Source organism: Sorghum bicolor, chromosome 7 (genome assembly GCF_000003195.3).
Source record: "Sorghum bicolor cultivar BTx623 chromosome 7, Sorghum_bicolor_NCBIv3, whole genome shotgun sequence".
NCBI classification, from domain to species: Eukaryota; Viridiplantae; Streptophyta; class Magnoliopsida; order Poales; family Poaceae; genus Sorghum; species Sorghum bicolor.
Window position 1 is genome coordinate 51,397,828 of NC_012876.2, and position 15,019 is coordinate 51,412,846.

Consider the following 15,019-nt stretch of genomic DNA (forward strand, 5'->3'; position numbering starts at 1 on the left):
GGCCATTTTTCCATCCAAGACTGCTTGAAAATTTTAAATTTCACTATGCAACTCCTACTTTTAGAGGCGGTTGTGCTATCTTTAAAATCAATTATTAAAGATGGATGAAAATATAAAATATAGGTATTTGTAGAGGCAGTTAAAAACAATAGCAGTCTCTAAATGCAATTTTGGAGGTAGCTTGGTTTTGACTGATTTGTAGAGACAGTGTACCTCTATAAAAAAAATTCTCATTGTTGAAAATCATTTTTGTAGTAGTGTTTTCTTCATTTCTTTATAAGAAACTGGATGATGTTTAACTATTAAAATAAACTATCAGTAGTTTCGCGTAAAGTTTTAAATTCTTGCTCACCGATATATATAGAAGCCAATGCTGTCACAGTTTGTTATCCCGATCGTCAATCATTAGAGACGACGACACACAGGCCGCACCCAATACGCCATTATATTGGATGGCCCTCCCAGAAAACCGCAAGTTCATCTCTTGCTACGTCGAGCCAATGATACCCATGTTCCGCAATAAAGGATACCATAGAGCGAAGCAGATTTTGCATGAGCAAAGCCAAAGATGCTTGCTTGCTTCACATGCATAGGGATGATCAGTGACGATCAAGCTTGCCCAGCAACGCCAGGGAGTGATGAGGGGAGTGAGCAGTGACGACGTAGTAACTAATTAATAATCTGATGGCAACCATCTTTTTTATCTTTTTAATTTCTTACATTACACAAGCAGTTAAATTAAACCTGAATATATAAAACTTGTAGCGTGAATGAGTATCAAAAAGATCCATTGCTTGGCCTACCTTGCGTAGGTAGATCGGTGCAGGTGTATGGGCCTAAATTAATAACTGTGTGTGTGAGGGTCAGCTGTTCATTGATCGATCAGCTAGCTTTGTATCTCTTCTTCACACTATAAATACGCTGCCCTAGCCATGGCAATTCGCATCACGATCTACACGAAGAATTCAGAGAGAGAACACACACAGACACATCCATACATACAGTTTGCGGTATAGCTAGGAAGGATCATATCGAGCTAGCAACGCCAAGCATGGCGGTGAAGGTGTGGGTGTTCGTCGTGGCACTGATGTTCATCGGTGTAGTAGTAGTAGTAGGGCTTGGAGCTGACGACGGCAGCAGTAGGGATGGCGCCGGCAGCCTTAGCCGCTGTCGTCTGAGCTCGCCCAACTACCATGGCGCTCTGGCAAAGGCCATCCTGTTCTTCGAGGGGCAGCGGTCGGGGCGGCTGCCGGCGAACCAGAGGGTCAAGTGGCGCGGGGACTCGGCGCTCACCGACGGCCAACCCGAAAACGTGCACTGCTTACTACTCTTTCTTTTAATTAGCATCGATCGCCATATTTCTGAATTAATTTGCACAAGGTCGCATGCATGCATGATCTACGCTCTGACGATGATGAACCTGCTAGAATTTCCCAAAAGAACTGAAGCTAATATAAGCTCGTCGTCGTCGTCGTCGCTGCTCCATAATCCATATGCATATATGTATGTACATAGGTGAACTTGACGGGCGGGTACTACGACGCCGGAGACAACGTGAAGTTCGGTTTCCCGATGGCGTTCAGCGTCACCCTCCTGAGCTGGAGCGCCGTCGAGTATCGCGACGAGGTGGCGGCGGCGGGCCAGCTCCGGTACCTCCGGTCCGCCATCCAGTGGGGCGCCGACTTCCTCCTCCGTGCACACACCTCGCCGACCACCCTCTACACTCAGGTACAGGATTTGTCAGTTGCATGCATAAGATTTGCTGCTGCTGCTGATGCTGATGCTGATGCTTTTCTACTAGGTCGGCGACGGCAACGCCGACCACCAGTGCTGGGAGCGGCCAGAGGACATGGACACGCCGAGGACGCTGTACAAGATCACCCAGAGCTCGCCGGGGTCCGAGGCCGCCGGCGAGGCAGCCGCGGCGCTCGCCGCCGCATACCTGGTGTTCAGGGACGACCGGGACAAGTCCTTGGCCACGCAGCTCCTGGCCGCCTCCAGATCCGTGCGTCGTCACGTTATTACGCCTCATATTTTCTTAATTTTCTTTGTCCTCCTCCATGCATGCACGCACCCTATCCGGCCGTCAGAGAGAGTATCGGAGCATCTGGATTTCCGTTGCATGAATTGTTGTTGTTTCCTCTAATTCTGATAGTACATGCATCGAGCACCAGTCACCACCAAAGTGAACAAAGCTTTCCACGAGCAAGCAGCATCGTATGTATTGGTATTGCGTGCGTGAATTGCTCATGTAAATGACCCAAGAACCTCTCGCTCACCACATGAAAAAAATCCTCCAGACCTTCGACGAACCCCAGTTAACCTGCAACTAATAATCCTGTAATGTAACTTCTTTTTGAATCTTGGGCATATTACACTGCTAAACTTCGTCTCTTTCGTTCTTGAAAAATCTAAAACTTTGATGTTTCAAAAACAATCTAAAACTTTCATACCGTTTTCAAGACAAAGATTCACAGATTAATAACAAGACCAACTTTCTTTGAATTGAATAAAAATATGCATGCGCTGTTTTCTGAATAGTAGTAAGTGTTTAATTTTTTACTCCATAGTGACCAACATATATGATTTATATCAGCTCTTCGACTTCGCCAACAATTACAGAGGATCCTACCAGTTGTCCTGCCCATTCTACTGCTCCTACTCAGGCTACCAGGTGGATTATTTATATATATTAACCGTCGAATGAATCACAATTCATCATGCATCTTTAGTAGTGTCAACACACTTGATATACAAGAACATCCGATCCGTACAAATTGTATTACTTTTATTACTGGTTATTTACTAGTAGTGATTTGGCCTCTGCTCGACGCCCTGACTGCCTGCCTGTACCAGGACGAGCTCCAGTGGGCGTCGGCATGGCTGTACCGGGCAACCAAGGACAGCAAATACCTCGACTTCCTGCAGAACAACCAGGGCGGCAGCGGAACCGAGTTCAGCTGGGACAACAAGTATCCCGGAGCTCAGCTGCTTGCAACACAGGTTACTCTGTCACTCATCTTGCATGCACATCCTCCCAACTCCCAACTGGTCATTATTCATCAGTAACTAACTTGATCAACCATCTCCTTCAGGAGTACTTGGGTGGAAGGACAGAGCTGGAGGGCTACAAGAGGGGCCTGGACTCTTTCGTCTGCGCTGTCATGCCCAACAGCGGCAACACGCAGATCCACACCACCCCTGGTATGTGTCTGATCATTATTATGAATCAACTTCAAATGATCTGGGCATGCAGATGATCACTAGACGAACGTAGTATATGGTATGCTTGACAAGATTTTTTTTTTTTCTCATCTGCCTCTCTCACACACTGCAGGAGGGCTTCTCTTTACCCGCGATTCAGTCAATCTGCAGTACACAACCACTGCAGCCCTGCTGCTGTCAATCTACTCAAAGACCCTGACTTCTGTAGGCGACCAAGTAGTCCAGTGCAGCGCCGCAAGTTTCTCTCCAGATCAGATCAGTTCATTCGCAACGTCACAGGTAATAAGGAACACACACACTACCTCCTACTAATTTCTTGGTTTTTCAGGTGGATCACATCCTTGGGTTTTTTTTTCAGGTGGATTACATCCTGGGAGACAATCCAAAGGGCATGTCGTACATGGTGGGCTTCAGCTCCAAGTTCCCAAGGCGGATTCACCACCGCGGCTCCTCCATCCCGTCCATCAAGGTTCTCCCCAGGAAGGTCACCTGCAACGAGGGCTTCTCGTCATGGTTCCCGACCAGCAACGCCAACCCTAACAACCATGTCGGCGCCATCGTCGGCGGACCTGACGGGAACGACCAGTTCAGTGACAACAGGGAGGACTCCACGCACTCCGAGCCAGCAACGTACATCAACGCCGCATTTGTGGGTGCCTGCGCTGCTGCCCTCGGGCAGCAGAACCAGCTCAAGGAGCCTGTGGACAACATAGCCCCAGTGGACATCATCTAACTAGAGCAGAAAGGTACACAGCATATGTTAAGGACTAAGGACATGGTCTGTCAAAAGTTCCAATCATGCTATCGCCTTGTAACATCAAGGTTTACTTATATCTACCCCTACCCTTGATCATCCTGTATGACATGATAAGAAGAAATAAATAAATATAAGGCCAAGTTTACAGTAGTAGTAAACTATATCTGCCGAGTCAAACATCATTCAGCAGAACCCAATCAGAAGACTAGAGAAAGCACATCAGCTTTACCACCAATCTCATTTGAATTTGATGGGAATACAATGTTTTATCTACAATGGTTCGCTGCAGTACTCCAGCAATAGCTGGACGAATCAAAACTAAAGTGGATTGTTCTATTTTCTTTATACTGCCATCTGTATAGTAGTGTGCCACTAGGTTTCTGTTTGTCTCCCCTTCATGGTTGCTGGTCAAAATGAACTGCTAACCTGGTCAATCCAGGAACCAGCTAGAGATGCCCAACTCACTGCAGTACCAAAGAAGAGTTCCCAGAACCAAAGATCCACCGCGAGAACTGAAGAGAAGATGAGCAGAGCAAGCGTCTCGTATCTATTCAAAGGCCAGCCTGAAGCTTCAGCCAATGTCTTCAAGAACGGAAGGGATTTGTTGTCTATCTCCCGGCTTCTTATTGACCATGCGGTGACCCACTGCACGTCGGCTGGGACCATATTGAGCTCTTCTCGAAGACGTCTTCCCAGGTCTGGCATGTGTCCGCCGCCATACAGGACTGCTATTCTCTTGTACCCACAGTTTATTGCTTCCTTAATCTTCTCAGTAGCAACTCTGTTCCTCTCACCAATGATAACTGATTTCTCCTCAACGGGTGTAGGCACAGCTGTGAACCTTTAATAAAACAAAAAAAAGGAAAATAAAATCAGCCAAAATTTACTTAAAAAACTTATTTGCCTGATTGGTTTCAGATTACTCACTCAGATGTCAGTTGCTTTGCCAAGAAAATCTTCAGTGCAGCTCCAAAATCTAGCCTAGACAATGCCTCCAGCTCAGGAAATCCATCTTGGTTTTCCACTGGCAGACACAGCCCAGTGATGACGAGTAGCCCAACGAGCGGCATTGGTAGCACACGTGAGGCCCATAGTAACTTGGATCTCCAAAAGTCAAGACCATCCGGCATGTTACTTGGCTGCACCAAGGCTTTGGTTGATTTCAGTGTCATGTCTACGGCAAACGTGAGAATACTTTCACCTCTTTCACTCTGGATGAAAAAAAGGCACTGCAGTTAAAATATACTCTAGTAAAAATGGCCAGGGTAATACAATCAGGGAACATTATTAGAGATATGTATAGTCTAACACATGTATATCATGTTAATAAACATGAATGCTAACTGGTTCATGTATGATAGGCAAAACAGCTGTTACCATGTGACACCTAGTTTTTGTAACTAATGTGGTGACCAAACATTTCAAAAAGCAAAAGAAATGACATGACTAAATAAAATAATTACCTGAAGCTGCTTGAATGTTTCATAGTCAAGGTCAGCATGTTGCCATTTCTCATTGCCATAATCAAGACAGTCTAACTGATAATCCAATGAAAGAACCCGAGCCATTTGCTTCTGTATGAAACCAAGAATACTAAATCCTCTACGTGAAGATTTCATCTTCTTAGCAGCCATTGGACCTTTCGGATTGTTCAAATTCTCACGACTCGTAACCATTTCATACAGGACACAGTCATAATCTTCAAGCTCTTGCTGCAGTCTATCAAAATATCTGAAGAAAAATTGGAAATCTCAGCCAATACACCATAGTAATAGTAGCTATAAACACTGACGAATGGCAGGATGTTTGAATAAGTGAACGATGTAATGCACCGGGAGGGTACATCAACATGACAGCAAAACTTAGTGCGAGAAAATAATACTTTAATATGAAACAGGGGAAAAAGCACATACTCTTTGTCTGCAATGTGGACTGTAGAAACCAAATCAACCTGCAGCATAACAGGAGTTGACAATTGATTAGAAACTAGAGAAATTTCATAAAAAAAAGGTTCTAGGACATTGACTCAACTCGACACTGTTTTGCACCTATTGGATTCTTCTATCAGCTAAGTGGCAATCAACAAACTTATGGAAATGCTATACCAAAGATGCACACTTTCATTCCATACCACTGCAATTCACCAGAGCATGGTGAAAAAGGCAGTCGGATCAAGTTTTGGGTAAACAAAGATAATGTAAATGCAAGCTAAGCTAAGTCTTCAGAGTTGAGACAAAATTTCAGCATGCTGAAACTTCCAAAGTGGCATTCCTGATGGAAGCCCACAAAATCGAGGCATTGTAGTGGAAACAAGATTTAAGCTAATCTCCCTATTTATTGTTAAAGGATAACGCAGGAAATTCCTACTCATTCTGCAGAGAAGTTCACAGGCGATCAACAAGTTGAACCAATTAATGTTGGAAAATGGAAATGTTGTGGCACGAGCTATTAATCATTGGTTGACCAACATTCATTTTGTCTATTTCTTATTTGGATAACAGCATTTTGTGCATTTTGACGCTAGCACATCGGATTCCCGTGTCCATGGGAACAGGCGAGCGACACACGCACAAAAGAGCCAGCAGACTCACGTTGAGGAAGGGGTGGATGAGCGTCCACGGGAAGCGCTTCTTGAAGCGCACCACCGCCGTCTGCAGCTCCCCGCCTGGCACCCCACCTCCACCTCCGCCTCCCGCTCCTCCTCCGGCACCGCCAAGCTCGGGGCGTCGGTAGCGGAGGTAGTCGGTGATGGAGCTGCTGGTGGCGAACCGCTCCGCCCCTCCGTCGTCCCCGACCCCGGACGCCGAGGCGGCGGACGCGACGGGGCGCAGCCAGAGGGCGCGGCGCCGGCGGCGCGCGCGGTACGAGCGGAAGGCCGCGGCGAGCGAGGTGGACGGCGCCGAAGCCGTCGAGAGCATCGCTGACTGGGGTTAGGGTTTAGAGAAGAGAGAGAGAGAGAGAGTTGAAGCGGCGGTGGTGGGTGGAGGTCTGGAGGAGGCGAGTGATGAGCGTGGTGGATGCCGCCTGCTCTCCTCGGGTTCTCTCTCTCCGGTGGTCTCCGCCGGGGAAGATGGGGTTCCTTCAGCGGGCCGTTCAGGACTCGCGCGCGCGCGCGTGCGGTCACTGAGCTGTGGGCCCGCCAAGGATCTGATGAGATGGGTGAAGTAGGCGGCTGCGTGGTTGGCTGGCGAGAGGCCACGACCTCTTGCATCATCAACACCTCGTTCAAAAAAATAAAATAAATAAATAAAAGGGACGTTTCCGATCGGGTAGCGTGGCAGTGTATAAATCAGTCATGCTGATTTTTTTCACCTAATTTTACTGTGTTAAACATTACGACGCGAATAAGGTCCCGTTTGATCCACGGCTAAAAATTATGGTTCTAAACACTCTTTTAAGTGTTTTTTATATAAAAAGGTTTAAAATTAACAATATTAATAAGATGATTAATAGATCAGCTGTTTTTTAGCTAAACCCTTTAACTAGTTGATCAAACTCAGCAGCCAATAGACAAAAAAGAAATGACCCAAAACAAAACCCTCCTGCCTATCTTGTCTCCCATTTTCTATATTTTAAAAGCCACACGACGGAAATGGTCCTTAGTTTTTGCTTTGGTTCTCTATTTTCCACAAGGACCATTTGATAGGGGAGCACATGCCACTCATGAGACTCCTTTAAATCCTCCATCTATCCACTCTAGGATTTTTGTTGAATATTGGAAACAAATATGGCACGAGTTTATATAAAAGTTTAAAAAGGCTTGATACGGGTACACTGTATTAAGTATTTTTAGTTGGTCATATTTTATTTATTAAGCCTAGGCCGCTAGATTATGCTTAGAACTCCTATGTCAATAGAAATAATTAACATCAAGATTAAACAGCTAGCCCAAACCATCCATGATGATTATCTAATAAAAAAGGATCATGCCCCTCTCATAACCAAGAACATGTTTGCAATACAAGTTTAAAATAAATACTCTGCAAAAGTCATATAACTTTGTCCATGAGTTATGAACCCTATTTTCACGAGGCAGCCAACCTCTGTACTCACTTACAATGTGAGTCAAGGATTTTACTATAAAAGGGTTTTTTAGAGCTTCCCTAACAAGTTAGTAGCTGTGAGGTTTCAATAAGAACCAAATATGGATGCCCTCCTACTAAAAGTGGCACACATGGTTGTGATATAGCACACACCAATGCAGAAGTATAACCATACCCAACAAAGCCAAAGCAATCTTGTGTTTCTGGTAAACACTGACAAGTTAGAGTAGTTCAAATTACTTAGTCAAGATCACAACCATATAGTCTTCATAGTTGCATCATAGAGTGTGGAAGGCCTATATGGAGATCATGACGGCTCTCATCGCTGACTTGCCTAGAATTCCTAGCAAGTGATACAACATTGATGTTTAGATTAATAATCTGTGAACTATGATATGCAACATAACTTGATACATTTGCATGGATGTAGGTGAAGGAGAAGAAAAAGAAACAACTTCATCAGATTTATGAAGACCGATGAGGGTGCATGCTTCAAAGATGACGGTGACAATGAGAACAAAGATGAATTGCTTTGTTATGGTGATAGTGATTACAACAATACTCTTGGGATTCTGAATGTCTTGTCAGTTGAGGACTTAGTAACTTCAATTGATGGATTTGGACAAGGGTAGCTTTATTGTAATGAACTTGATGTTTTTTGTAACTTATGACTAGTTGCCTCAAACACATTCTAAAACTTCACATTATGTTGGTTAGGTTTGGAGTGAAGCTCGAAGGCTCCACTTTTCCAAAATGATTGATCATTCTCATTATTTATGCATGATTCATCTCAAACTCTAATAAAGGCAATGCCATCACAAACATTGAGCTATAGATTCAAATTTATCAGAATAGTGATTCAAGCATAGAACATAAGAAGCAATTCAAACACAACAAAAACATGGAGTAAATAGATATGAGATGAGTAATATAATTACTAATCTTCAATTAAATAATGCATACATAACCTTAAAAATAATAAACTTTCTACGTGAGGTTGACTAGGGTTTGACATATATTAGAGTTGTATGGTTCACAACACCAAGTATTGAAAAATTGAAAACATACAAATTTTTCATTTATAGTTTATTTGTGGAATGTAACATCTTTTGTATCTCGAGAGTCAAAGAATGTTCTTGAGATCTTGTTTCTTGAGAATCTCTTTGAGATGATTGGACTAGTGAGGTAAATGTCACCTAGCCAACAAGGGTTTGATTACTCTACTCCTAGTCAAGTTGTATTTATTACATCTTTCATGGGCCAGGGCCAAGTTGTGGGCTCTAATCGCCAGCCCATCTCCAACTCTTTTTTTCCTTTGTTGGTTATAAACTTAGGCCTTGTTTAGTTCGTAAAAATTTTCAAGATTCTCCGTTACATCGAATCTTTGTCGCATGCATGAAGCATTAAATATAGACGAAAATAAAAACTAATTGCACAGTTTATCTGTAATTTGTGAGATGAATCTTTTGAGCCTAGTTACTCCGTGATTGGACAATGTTTGTCAAATAAAAACGAAAGTGCTACAGTAGCCAAAAACCAAAAAATTTTCGAACTAAACAAGGCTTTATATTTAACAACGAATAATTTGAATTTCTAAACTTTACCACTAGTTGCTTTAGGAAAAAAGAAGATAGAAAAGAAGTTGAAAGCAATCTAACTCTGTGGAAGGACTAAGTTAAATACAAGTACATTTCAATCACAGACAATTCGGTTTATTTCGAAACATTGAACAAGAAGGCAGTCAAGTGAAGTATCCCACGGAAACAGATCTGCCATGTTTTCCTCTGTATAATCAATGGCAATCATAATAGCCAAGTAAACATTTGCATCTATTCAGGTACTTTACATTCTGTTGTATATGGCTCCTCTTCAAAGATGAGCATATCACAAGCACACAAATGCCAGGGCCAGCAGAGCTCATTAATAATCGAATGAAGCTGCAAAACTCACAGAGCCAAATCTCCTGTTTCCATTCTTGAAATCTGCCGCATTCATACTTCATAGTTCTCTACTTGCATGTTCATGCTGTGTTATCCTTCACAAGTAGGCAGTACAATCCAATTTACCAATTACCACATATTTTGAAAGCTGCAAAAATACACAATAGTCTGCAAGTTATTTTGTTGCAGAAATCAAAGCGTCTTTGGCAGATCATATGTTTTCTTGAGGAACTTTGTAGCCGTCTCATCATTTCGATAACATAATACCCGCAATATTGTGTTGGGGTTATCTGGACTCCAACGAGCAGGTACAGGAGGCATCGGGAACCTAGAATTGGCTGTAGGTTCATAAGATCCAGAAATTAGCTGCTTGAACCGTTCAATGAGGGTTTCGGTGTCTGTCCGTAGGAGTGGCAGAATGTTCTTCACCTCTGAGGACGCCTTGCCAACTAATTCCTCAGGTAGCCCATCACAATACGATAAATATAAGCCTCTTAGGGCTCGGAAATCATCCTCTATTACCTGATAGTCCTGACAGCTGAAAGCACGCGTCGGTCCACCAGCAAGAAGCACCAACAAAAAGCCATCAAAAGAGGCTTTCATCAGTGCAGTTATGAGACGATTTTGCACTTTATTGTGCACTGTGGCAGAAATAATCCTAAGGATAGGACCAAGCTCTTTTAACAAAGGCAGTATCCTGTTTGATGCAGGGCCCCCAACATAGAGAGTATCCAGGAGAAAGTGACTCAGATCATTGAACATCACCATATATGCAGTTGTCTCACACAGCTGTCGAATTCCTTCTTGGCAAGCTACCTGGGATAACCCAAAGTTTATGTTCAGACCATCAGCAATATCAGGCTGAGCCAACTCAACATTCTGCTGCAGGCGTTCTTTCATCTTCACATGTAGGTTTCCTAGCTCAGTTTGGATGTAGTAAATGGTATTTATTCGTAAACATAGTCCACGAAGGCTCGAGGCTTCATTCCCAGTTGTTGATCCAACTTGTGATCCTCGCCTCATAAGAAACTGTGGTTTTTCGTTTTTCTTGAATAACTTGGATCCAACGTCACACCTTGTCAGATGAGGTAGCTGAGGAAAAAGAGTGCTCCGAGTTCCTGTAAATTAATACAAAATGAATTCACCAAGATCATTTTGCGCAAGAACTGTATTAGCAATATACTTACCACAGCCTGTTTTCACTTTAGAGATATAATAATGTAGACATTTATCGAGTCCAGCTGTAAGATCAGAAAACAGAGTAGAGTTGATTGGTACAGACAAACGGAACAATGCATCCAAAGTTTCCTCAATTATGTGCAGCATCTCCACAGAAGAGGGAGCAAAACTGTCCCTGTTATTATCCTTTGGGTTCCAAGTCTGCATAGCAATTACAAAATTAATGCCATATTATATCAATTCATTGCATCCTAGAATGTTGCACAGATATTACTCCCTCCAATTCAAAATACAAGGACTTTCGAGTTTGTTCTAAACCAAACTATTTTAGTTTCGACAAATTTATTCTTTTGCCCAAACCTTATATTGTAGGTCAGAATGAAAAGAAAACAAGATCACCTCTTGTTGTAGGTTCTGGTCAGTCCAAATCTTAAGCTTGTCTAGTTGTTCTCTTCCCCATGCTTTCACCAGATTAGCCAGTACAGTTCCAGTTTCATAAGGCGGCATTTGTCTTACCACTGACTTGCCTCTGTCATCAACGTCCATAGAATCTTCAAGAGCAATATGAACTAGATTCTTTTCTAACTTGTCAGCCGCCTTAAGCACTTGAACTGTATCTGGTGTGAGCACTGTAAGACCAACTATAAATTTTTTCAGCTCATTTCCAAAGCAACCATGAAGGGTTGCAACAGCAACACCTGCAGCAAAGGGGTGCCATTTCTTCAGTATTGGACTGTATACATTTTTCTCCTTAATAGCGAGCTCAGTTGTTTCCTTTGCAAGAATTGACAGAACAGGTGTACAGTTTATGGATGATCGATTTGAATCTGCCTCTTCCATTTTCTGCATGATTCAACTACACAAAAGATAAGCACTGGTACAAGTGTTGAAATTTCAACCTCTTAGATTAAGAGGCTCATGTGAGTTGAAAGAAGCAATGTTCAGACAGTTATCAGCGGTACTCAGTGTCTAAGGTTTCAGCCATGCCTTACAGAATCTAGCACATTTGGTGATAATAGGACATACAATCATTAAAAAGAAAAAAAAATGAACTTTGAATTACCCAACTTAAATAGTGAAATAACTTAGCAAAAAGAGTCATCTTGTTTGGAACTTACTTGAGCAAATGCTTTGCAGAGTGATGATTTTATATATGTTTCAATCCTGGTGCGCACAACATCAATATCTCTGTTTGTTCCACTATGGTATTCATAAGATACATCTTCAAGAAGAATCTTTGCAGCTGAGATTCCTATTGAAATAATATATTGCATGGAATAAATATTACTAGTATTGAAAGTTTCATGGTAGGCACACAGCCTTTTCTCTTCCCAACCCATTATTGAGTTTAAAGTGGAGCTCAATACATCACAATAATCTGGATCTTTTGTTATTTTAGCATCTTCTGCAACTTCAACTAATAGATTCTCCATAGCAGAAAGCAACCCATTATCTGCTTGACCCAACATGATGAAATGGTTGAACAATGCCCAGGTAAAGTAAATGTTGTGGAGCATTTGAGTGATTCCAAAAACAGGCCAAGTCTTCTTCAACAGCTCCATAATTTCATCAATCTCATCTACTACAGTGCCTTCCTCAACATCAAAGCAAGCTTCTATCAACATTTTGTAGATATGGAGATTAAAGGGAAAACCATCTGCCCAATGACACTCATCGGAAGTTTCACAAAGGGATCTACACGCAAGGGACATGACAGCGCTGTGCAGTCTTTGCATGGACTCTGAATTCCTCCCAGTTTCAACTTGCCCAGCGTATGCTTCATGTATTATTTGCCGCATTCTCTTCGCAGAAATGTCTGACTTCTTTAAAGGAATAAGTGGGTGGACCAGCACACCAGCCTCGAGAAGCTTGAAATTCCTAGTCTGCCAAGCCTCGTACTCTAAAGGGTCAGGGAAATCTGATGCTTTACACTTCTGCAGGAACTCTAAGGGCAAAACCAAAGATTCTGCATGTGTGCCAAGCTGTTTCAAGGGAGAAAATAAACGTAAGTTAAACCTCTATGTATATACGCAGCAGAAATGGTTCTGTAAAATTGCAGGTAAATGATGGACTATGAAACCAACAGTGACTGAACAACCCCTGTCAACAGTACTCTCAAGTAATTTACATTCCTAAATAGAATGCCTGCTGAAGCTTGGTGATTTCTAGGAACTTCAATCATAAAAAATGAGAAAAAAGGAAAAATGAGCATACAGTTCAGATTTGGCATGTCGAAACGGAAAACCATAATTCAAATTTATCATGTATAGTACTAAAATCCATAACCAAAAATAAACTCAGGTTAGCAGAGAAAGCTCAGAGAACCTAAAGGGAATAGAGCTCATGGCTTTTAGGACGTCAGCCAACTAGTGCACACACACATTAACAAAAAATCATCATACAACGTCACCTAACAATCCAAGAAGTGCATAGCAAGCAACAACTATTGTAAGAATGCCTCGTAATTTAACCAAGAATACCATCCAAAAGACTACTTGGGCACCATAATACGAAATAGTTGGACATCTCGCTTAAAGTAACATAATAATCGAATTTACACATTTAGCTGCAGTTGATCACCAAGAGAAAAGAATGTATAGAAACCCCTGATTGCAATTGCAATTGTTTGCTAACGTAGTCCTTCATTACTCAATCACACACGTGAAACACCCTTATGTGGAAGGACAGAAACATAAGTACTCTCATCATTACTGAATCAGATGTGGCCAAAGTACAGAAAGGACAGAACATGCATGATAACAAGCCATTTGCCGCAATTGAGCCTGCAACCTCAATCACAAACCGAAGTCCGAACAATCAAGAATCAAAGCAAAGAGTTTATTACTGACGTACTACCAACCGCACGAAACTAACCCGAACCAGCCGACAACGCAACAACCCCAAGGATTTTTTTTTTTAAAAAAAAGGCCATCCCTGATGAAGAAATTAAGCTGTATTGTCCCTTTCAAGAAGCTGGGGTTCCTAACCTGCCGGGCGGCGACGCGGAGCAGCACCCGGCGGATCCTGGCGTCGGCCTGCTCCGTGACCCCCATCCGCACCCGCACCAGCTGCAGAACCGCCGGCCTCCCGACCTTGGACGGCGGCAAGGACTCGGGACCGAAGGTGCCCTTGAGCTTGCCAGCCGCCGTCGCGGGCTGAGGAATGTAGGTGAGGGGCCTGGCACCCGAGGCCCGGGAGGCGGCCACGAGCAGCTCGTAGGCGGTGGCGCGGAGGTCGGCGGCGGACAGGGCCACACCGAGGTCGGGGAGTGGGGGCGGCAGCGGCGGCGAGGTGGTGGCGGCTGCCGGATCACTGGAGTTGGAGGAGTCGCGGAAGCGGCGCGCCGTTGCCGTTGCCGTTGCCGTTGCCGTTGCCGCCATGCTACGTCTGCGATGCTCCCCGTATCTCGTCTGTTTGCAGATCGGTGATGGAGCAAGTTTAAGCGCGTGTTTGCTTTGGTTGGGTGCAAAAACACTCCGGGTTTTATTTGCCAACTTAACCGACAAACCCTACGCCAGCTCACCTAACAAATGAAATTCCTATATTTTTATTTTCCCATGGAAATTATCGTTCATCTTAAGTTACGTGTTGCCTTTCTTGATTTATGCGTTACAACGATATGTTGATGCTTGACACATCAACTTGCTTTGTGAAAATTTGGTGTTTTTTTTAACAGTTTTACTACTCTGCAGGTGACTTATAATCTGCGTAACCATCATGTACCACACGGTAACCATGCCCACATCCACACCCAAAGCCCTATTCATCTGGCCTATTGCGATGTTCGCTCTCGTCTCGCCCCACGACCTTTTTTTTCAACTCCGGTGGGCTTAGAAGAGAAGAGATAAGGACGACCTTCTTTTCCAACTCTGGCG

General features: G+C 43.3%; 3 protein-coding genes across 3 annotated transcripts; 1 reads left to right on the top strand and 2 right to left on the bottom strand.

Moving 5' to 3' along the window:
• Positions 955-4,143, top strand: LOC8070020 (endoglucanase 20). Its single transcript, XM_002444238.2, has 8 exons — positions 955-1,312; positions 1,516-1,728; positions 1,802-2,005; positions 2,597-2,674; positions 2,857-3,003; positions 3,096-3,204; positions 3,338-3,504; positions 3,584-4,143. Exons 1-8 carry the CDS (start codon positions 1,052-1,054, stop codon positions 3,956-3,958), a joined length of 1,554 nt encoding a protein of 517 aa, XP_002444283.1. The 5' UTR covers positions 955-1,051; the 3' UTR covers positions 3,959-4,143.
• On the bottom strand, positions 4,186-7,121 carry LOC8070021. The gene is made up of 5 exons (XM_002445408.2): positions 6,574-7,121; positions 5,896-5,933; positions 5,446-5,713; positions 4,910-5,193; positions 4,186-4,823 (listed from the first exon to the last, which is right to left on the bottom strand). Exons 1-5 carry the CDS (start codon positions 6,898-6,900, stop codon positions 4,391-4,393), a joined length of 1,350 nt encoding a protein of 449 aa, XP_002445453.1. The 5' UTR covers positions 6,901-7,121; the 3' UTR covers positions 4,186-4,390.
• On the bottom strand, positions 9,570-14,594 carry LOC8073519. Its single transcript, XM_002445409.2, has 5 exons — positions 14,132-14,594; positions 12,263-13,126; positions 11,544-11,987; positions 11,153-11,345; positions 9,570-11,083 (listed from the first exon to the last, which is right to left on the bottom strand). Exons 1-5 carry the CDS (start codon positions 14,522-14,524, stop codon positions 10,158-10,160), a joined length of 2,820 nt encoding a protein of 939 aa, XP_002445454.1. The 5' UTR covers positions 14,525-14,594; the 3' UTR covers positions 9,570-10,157.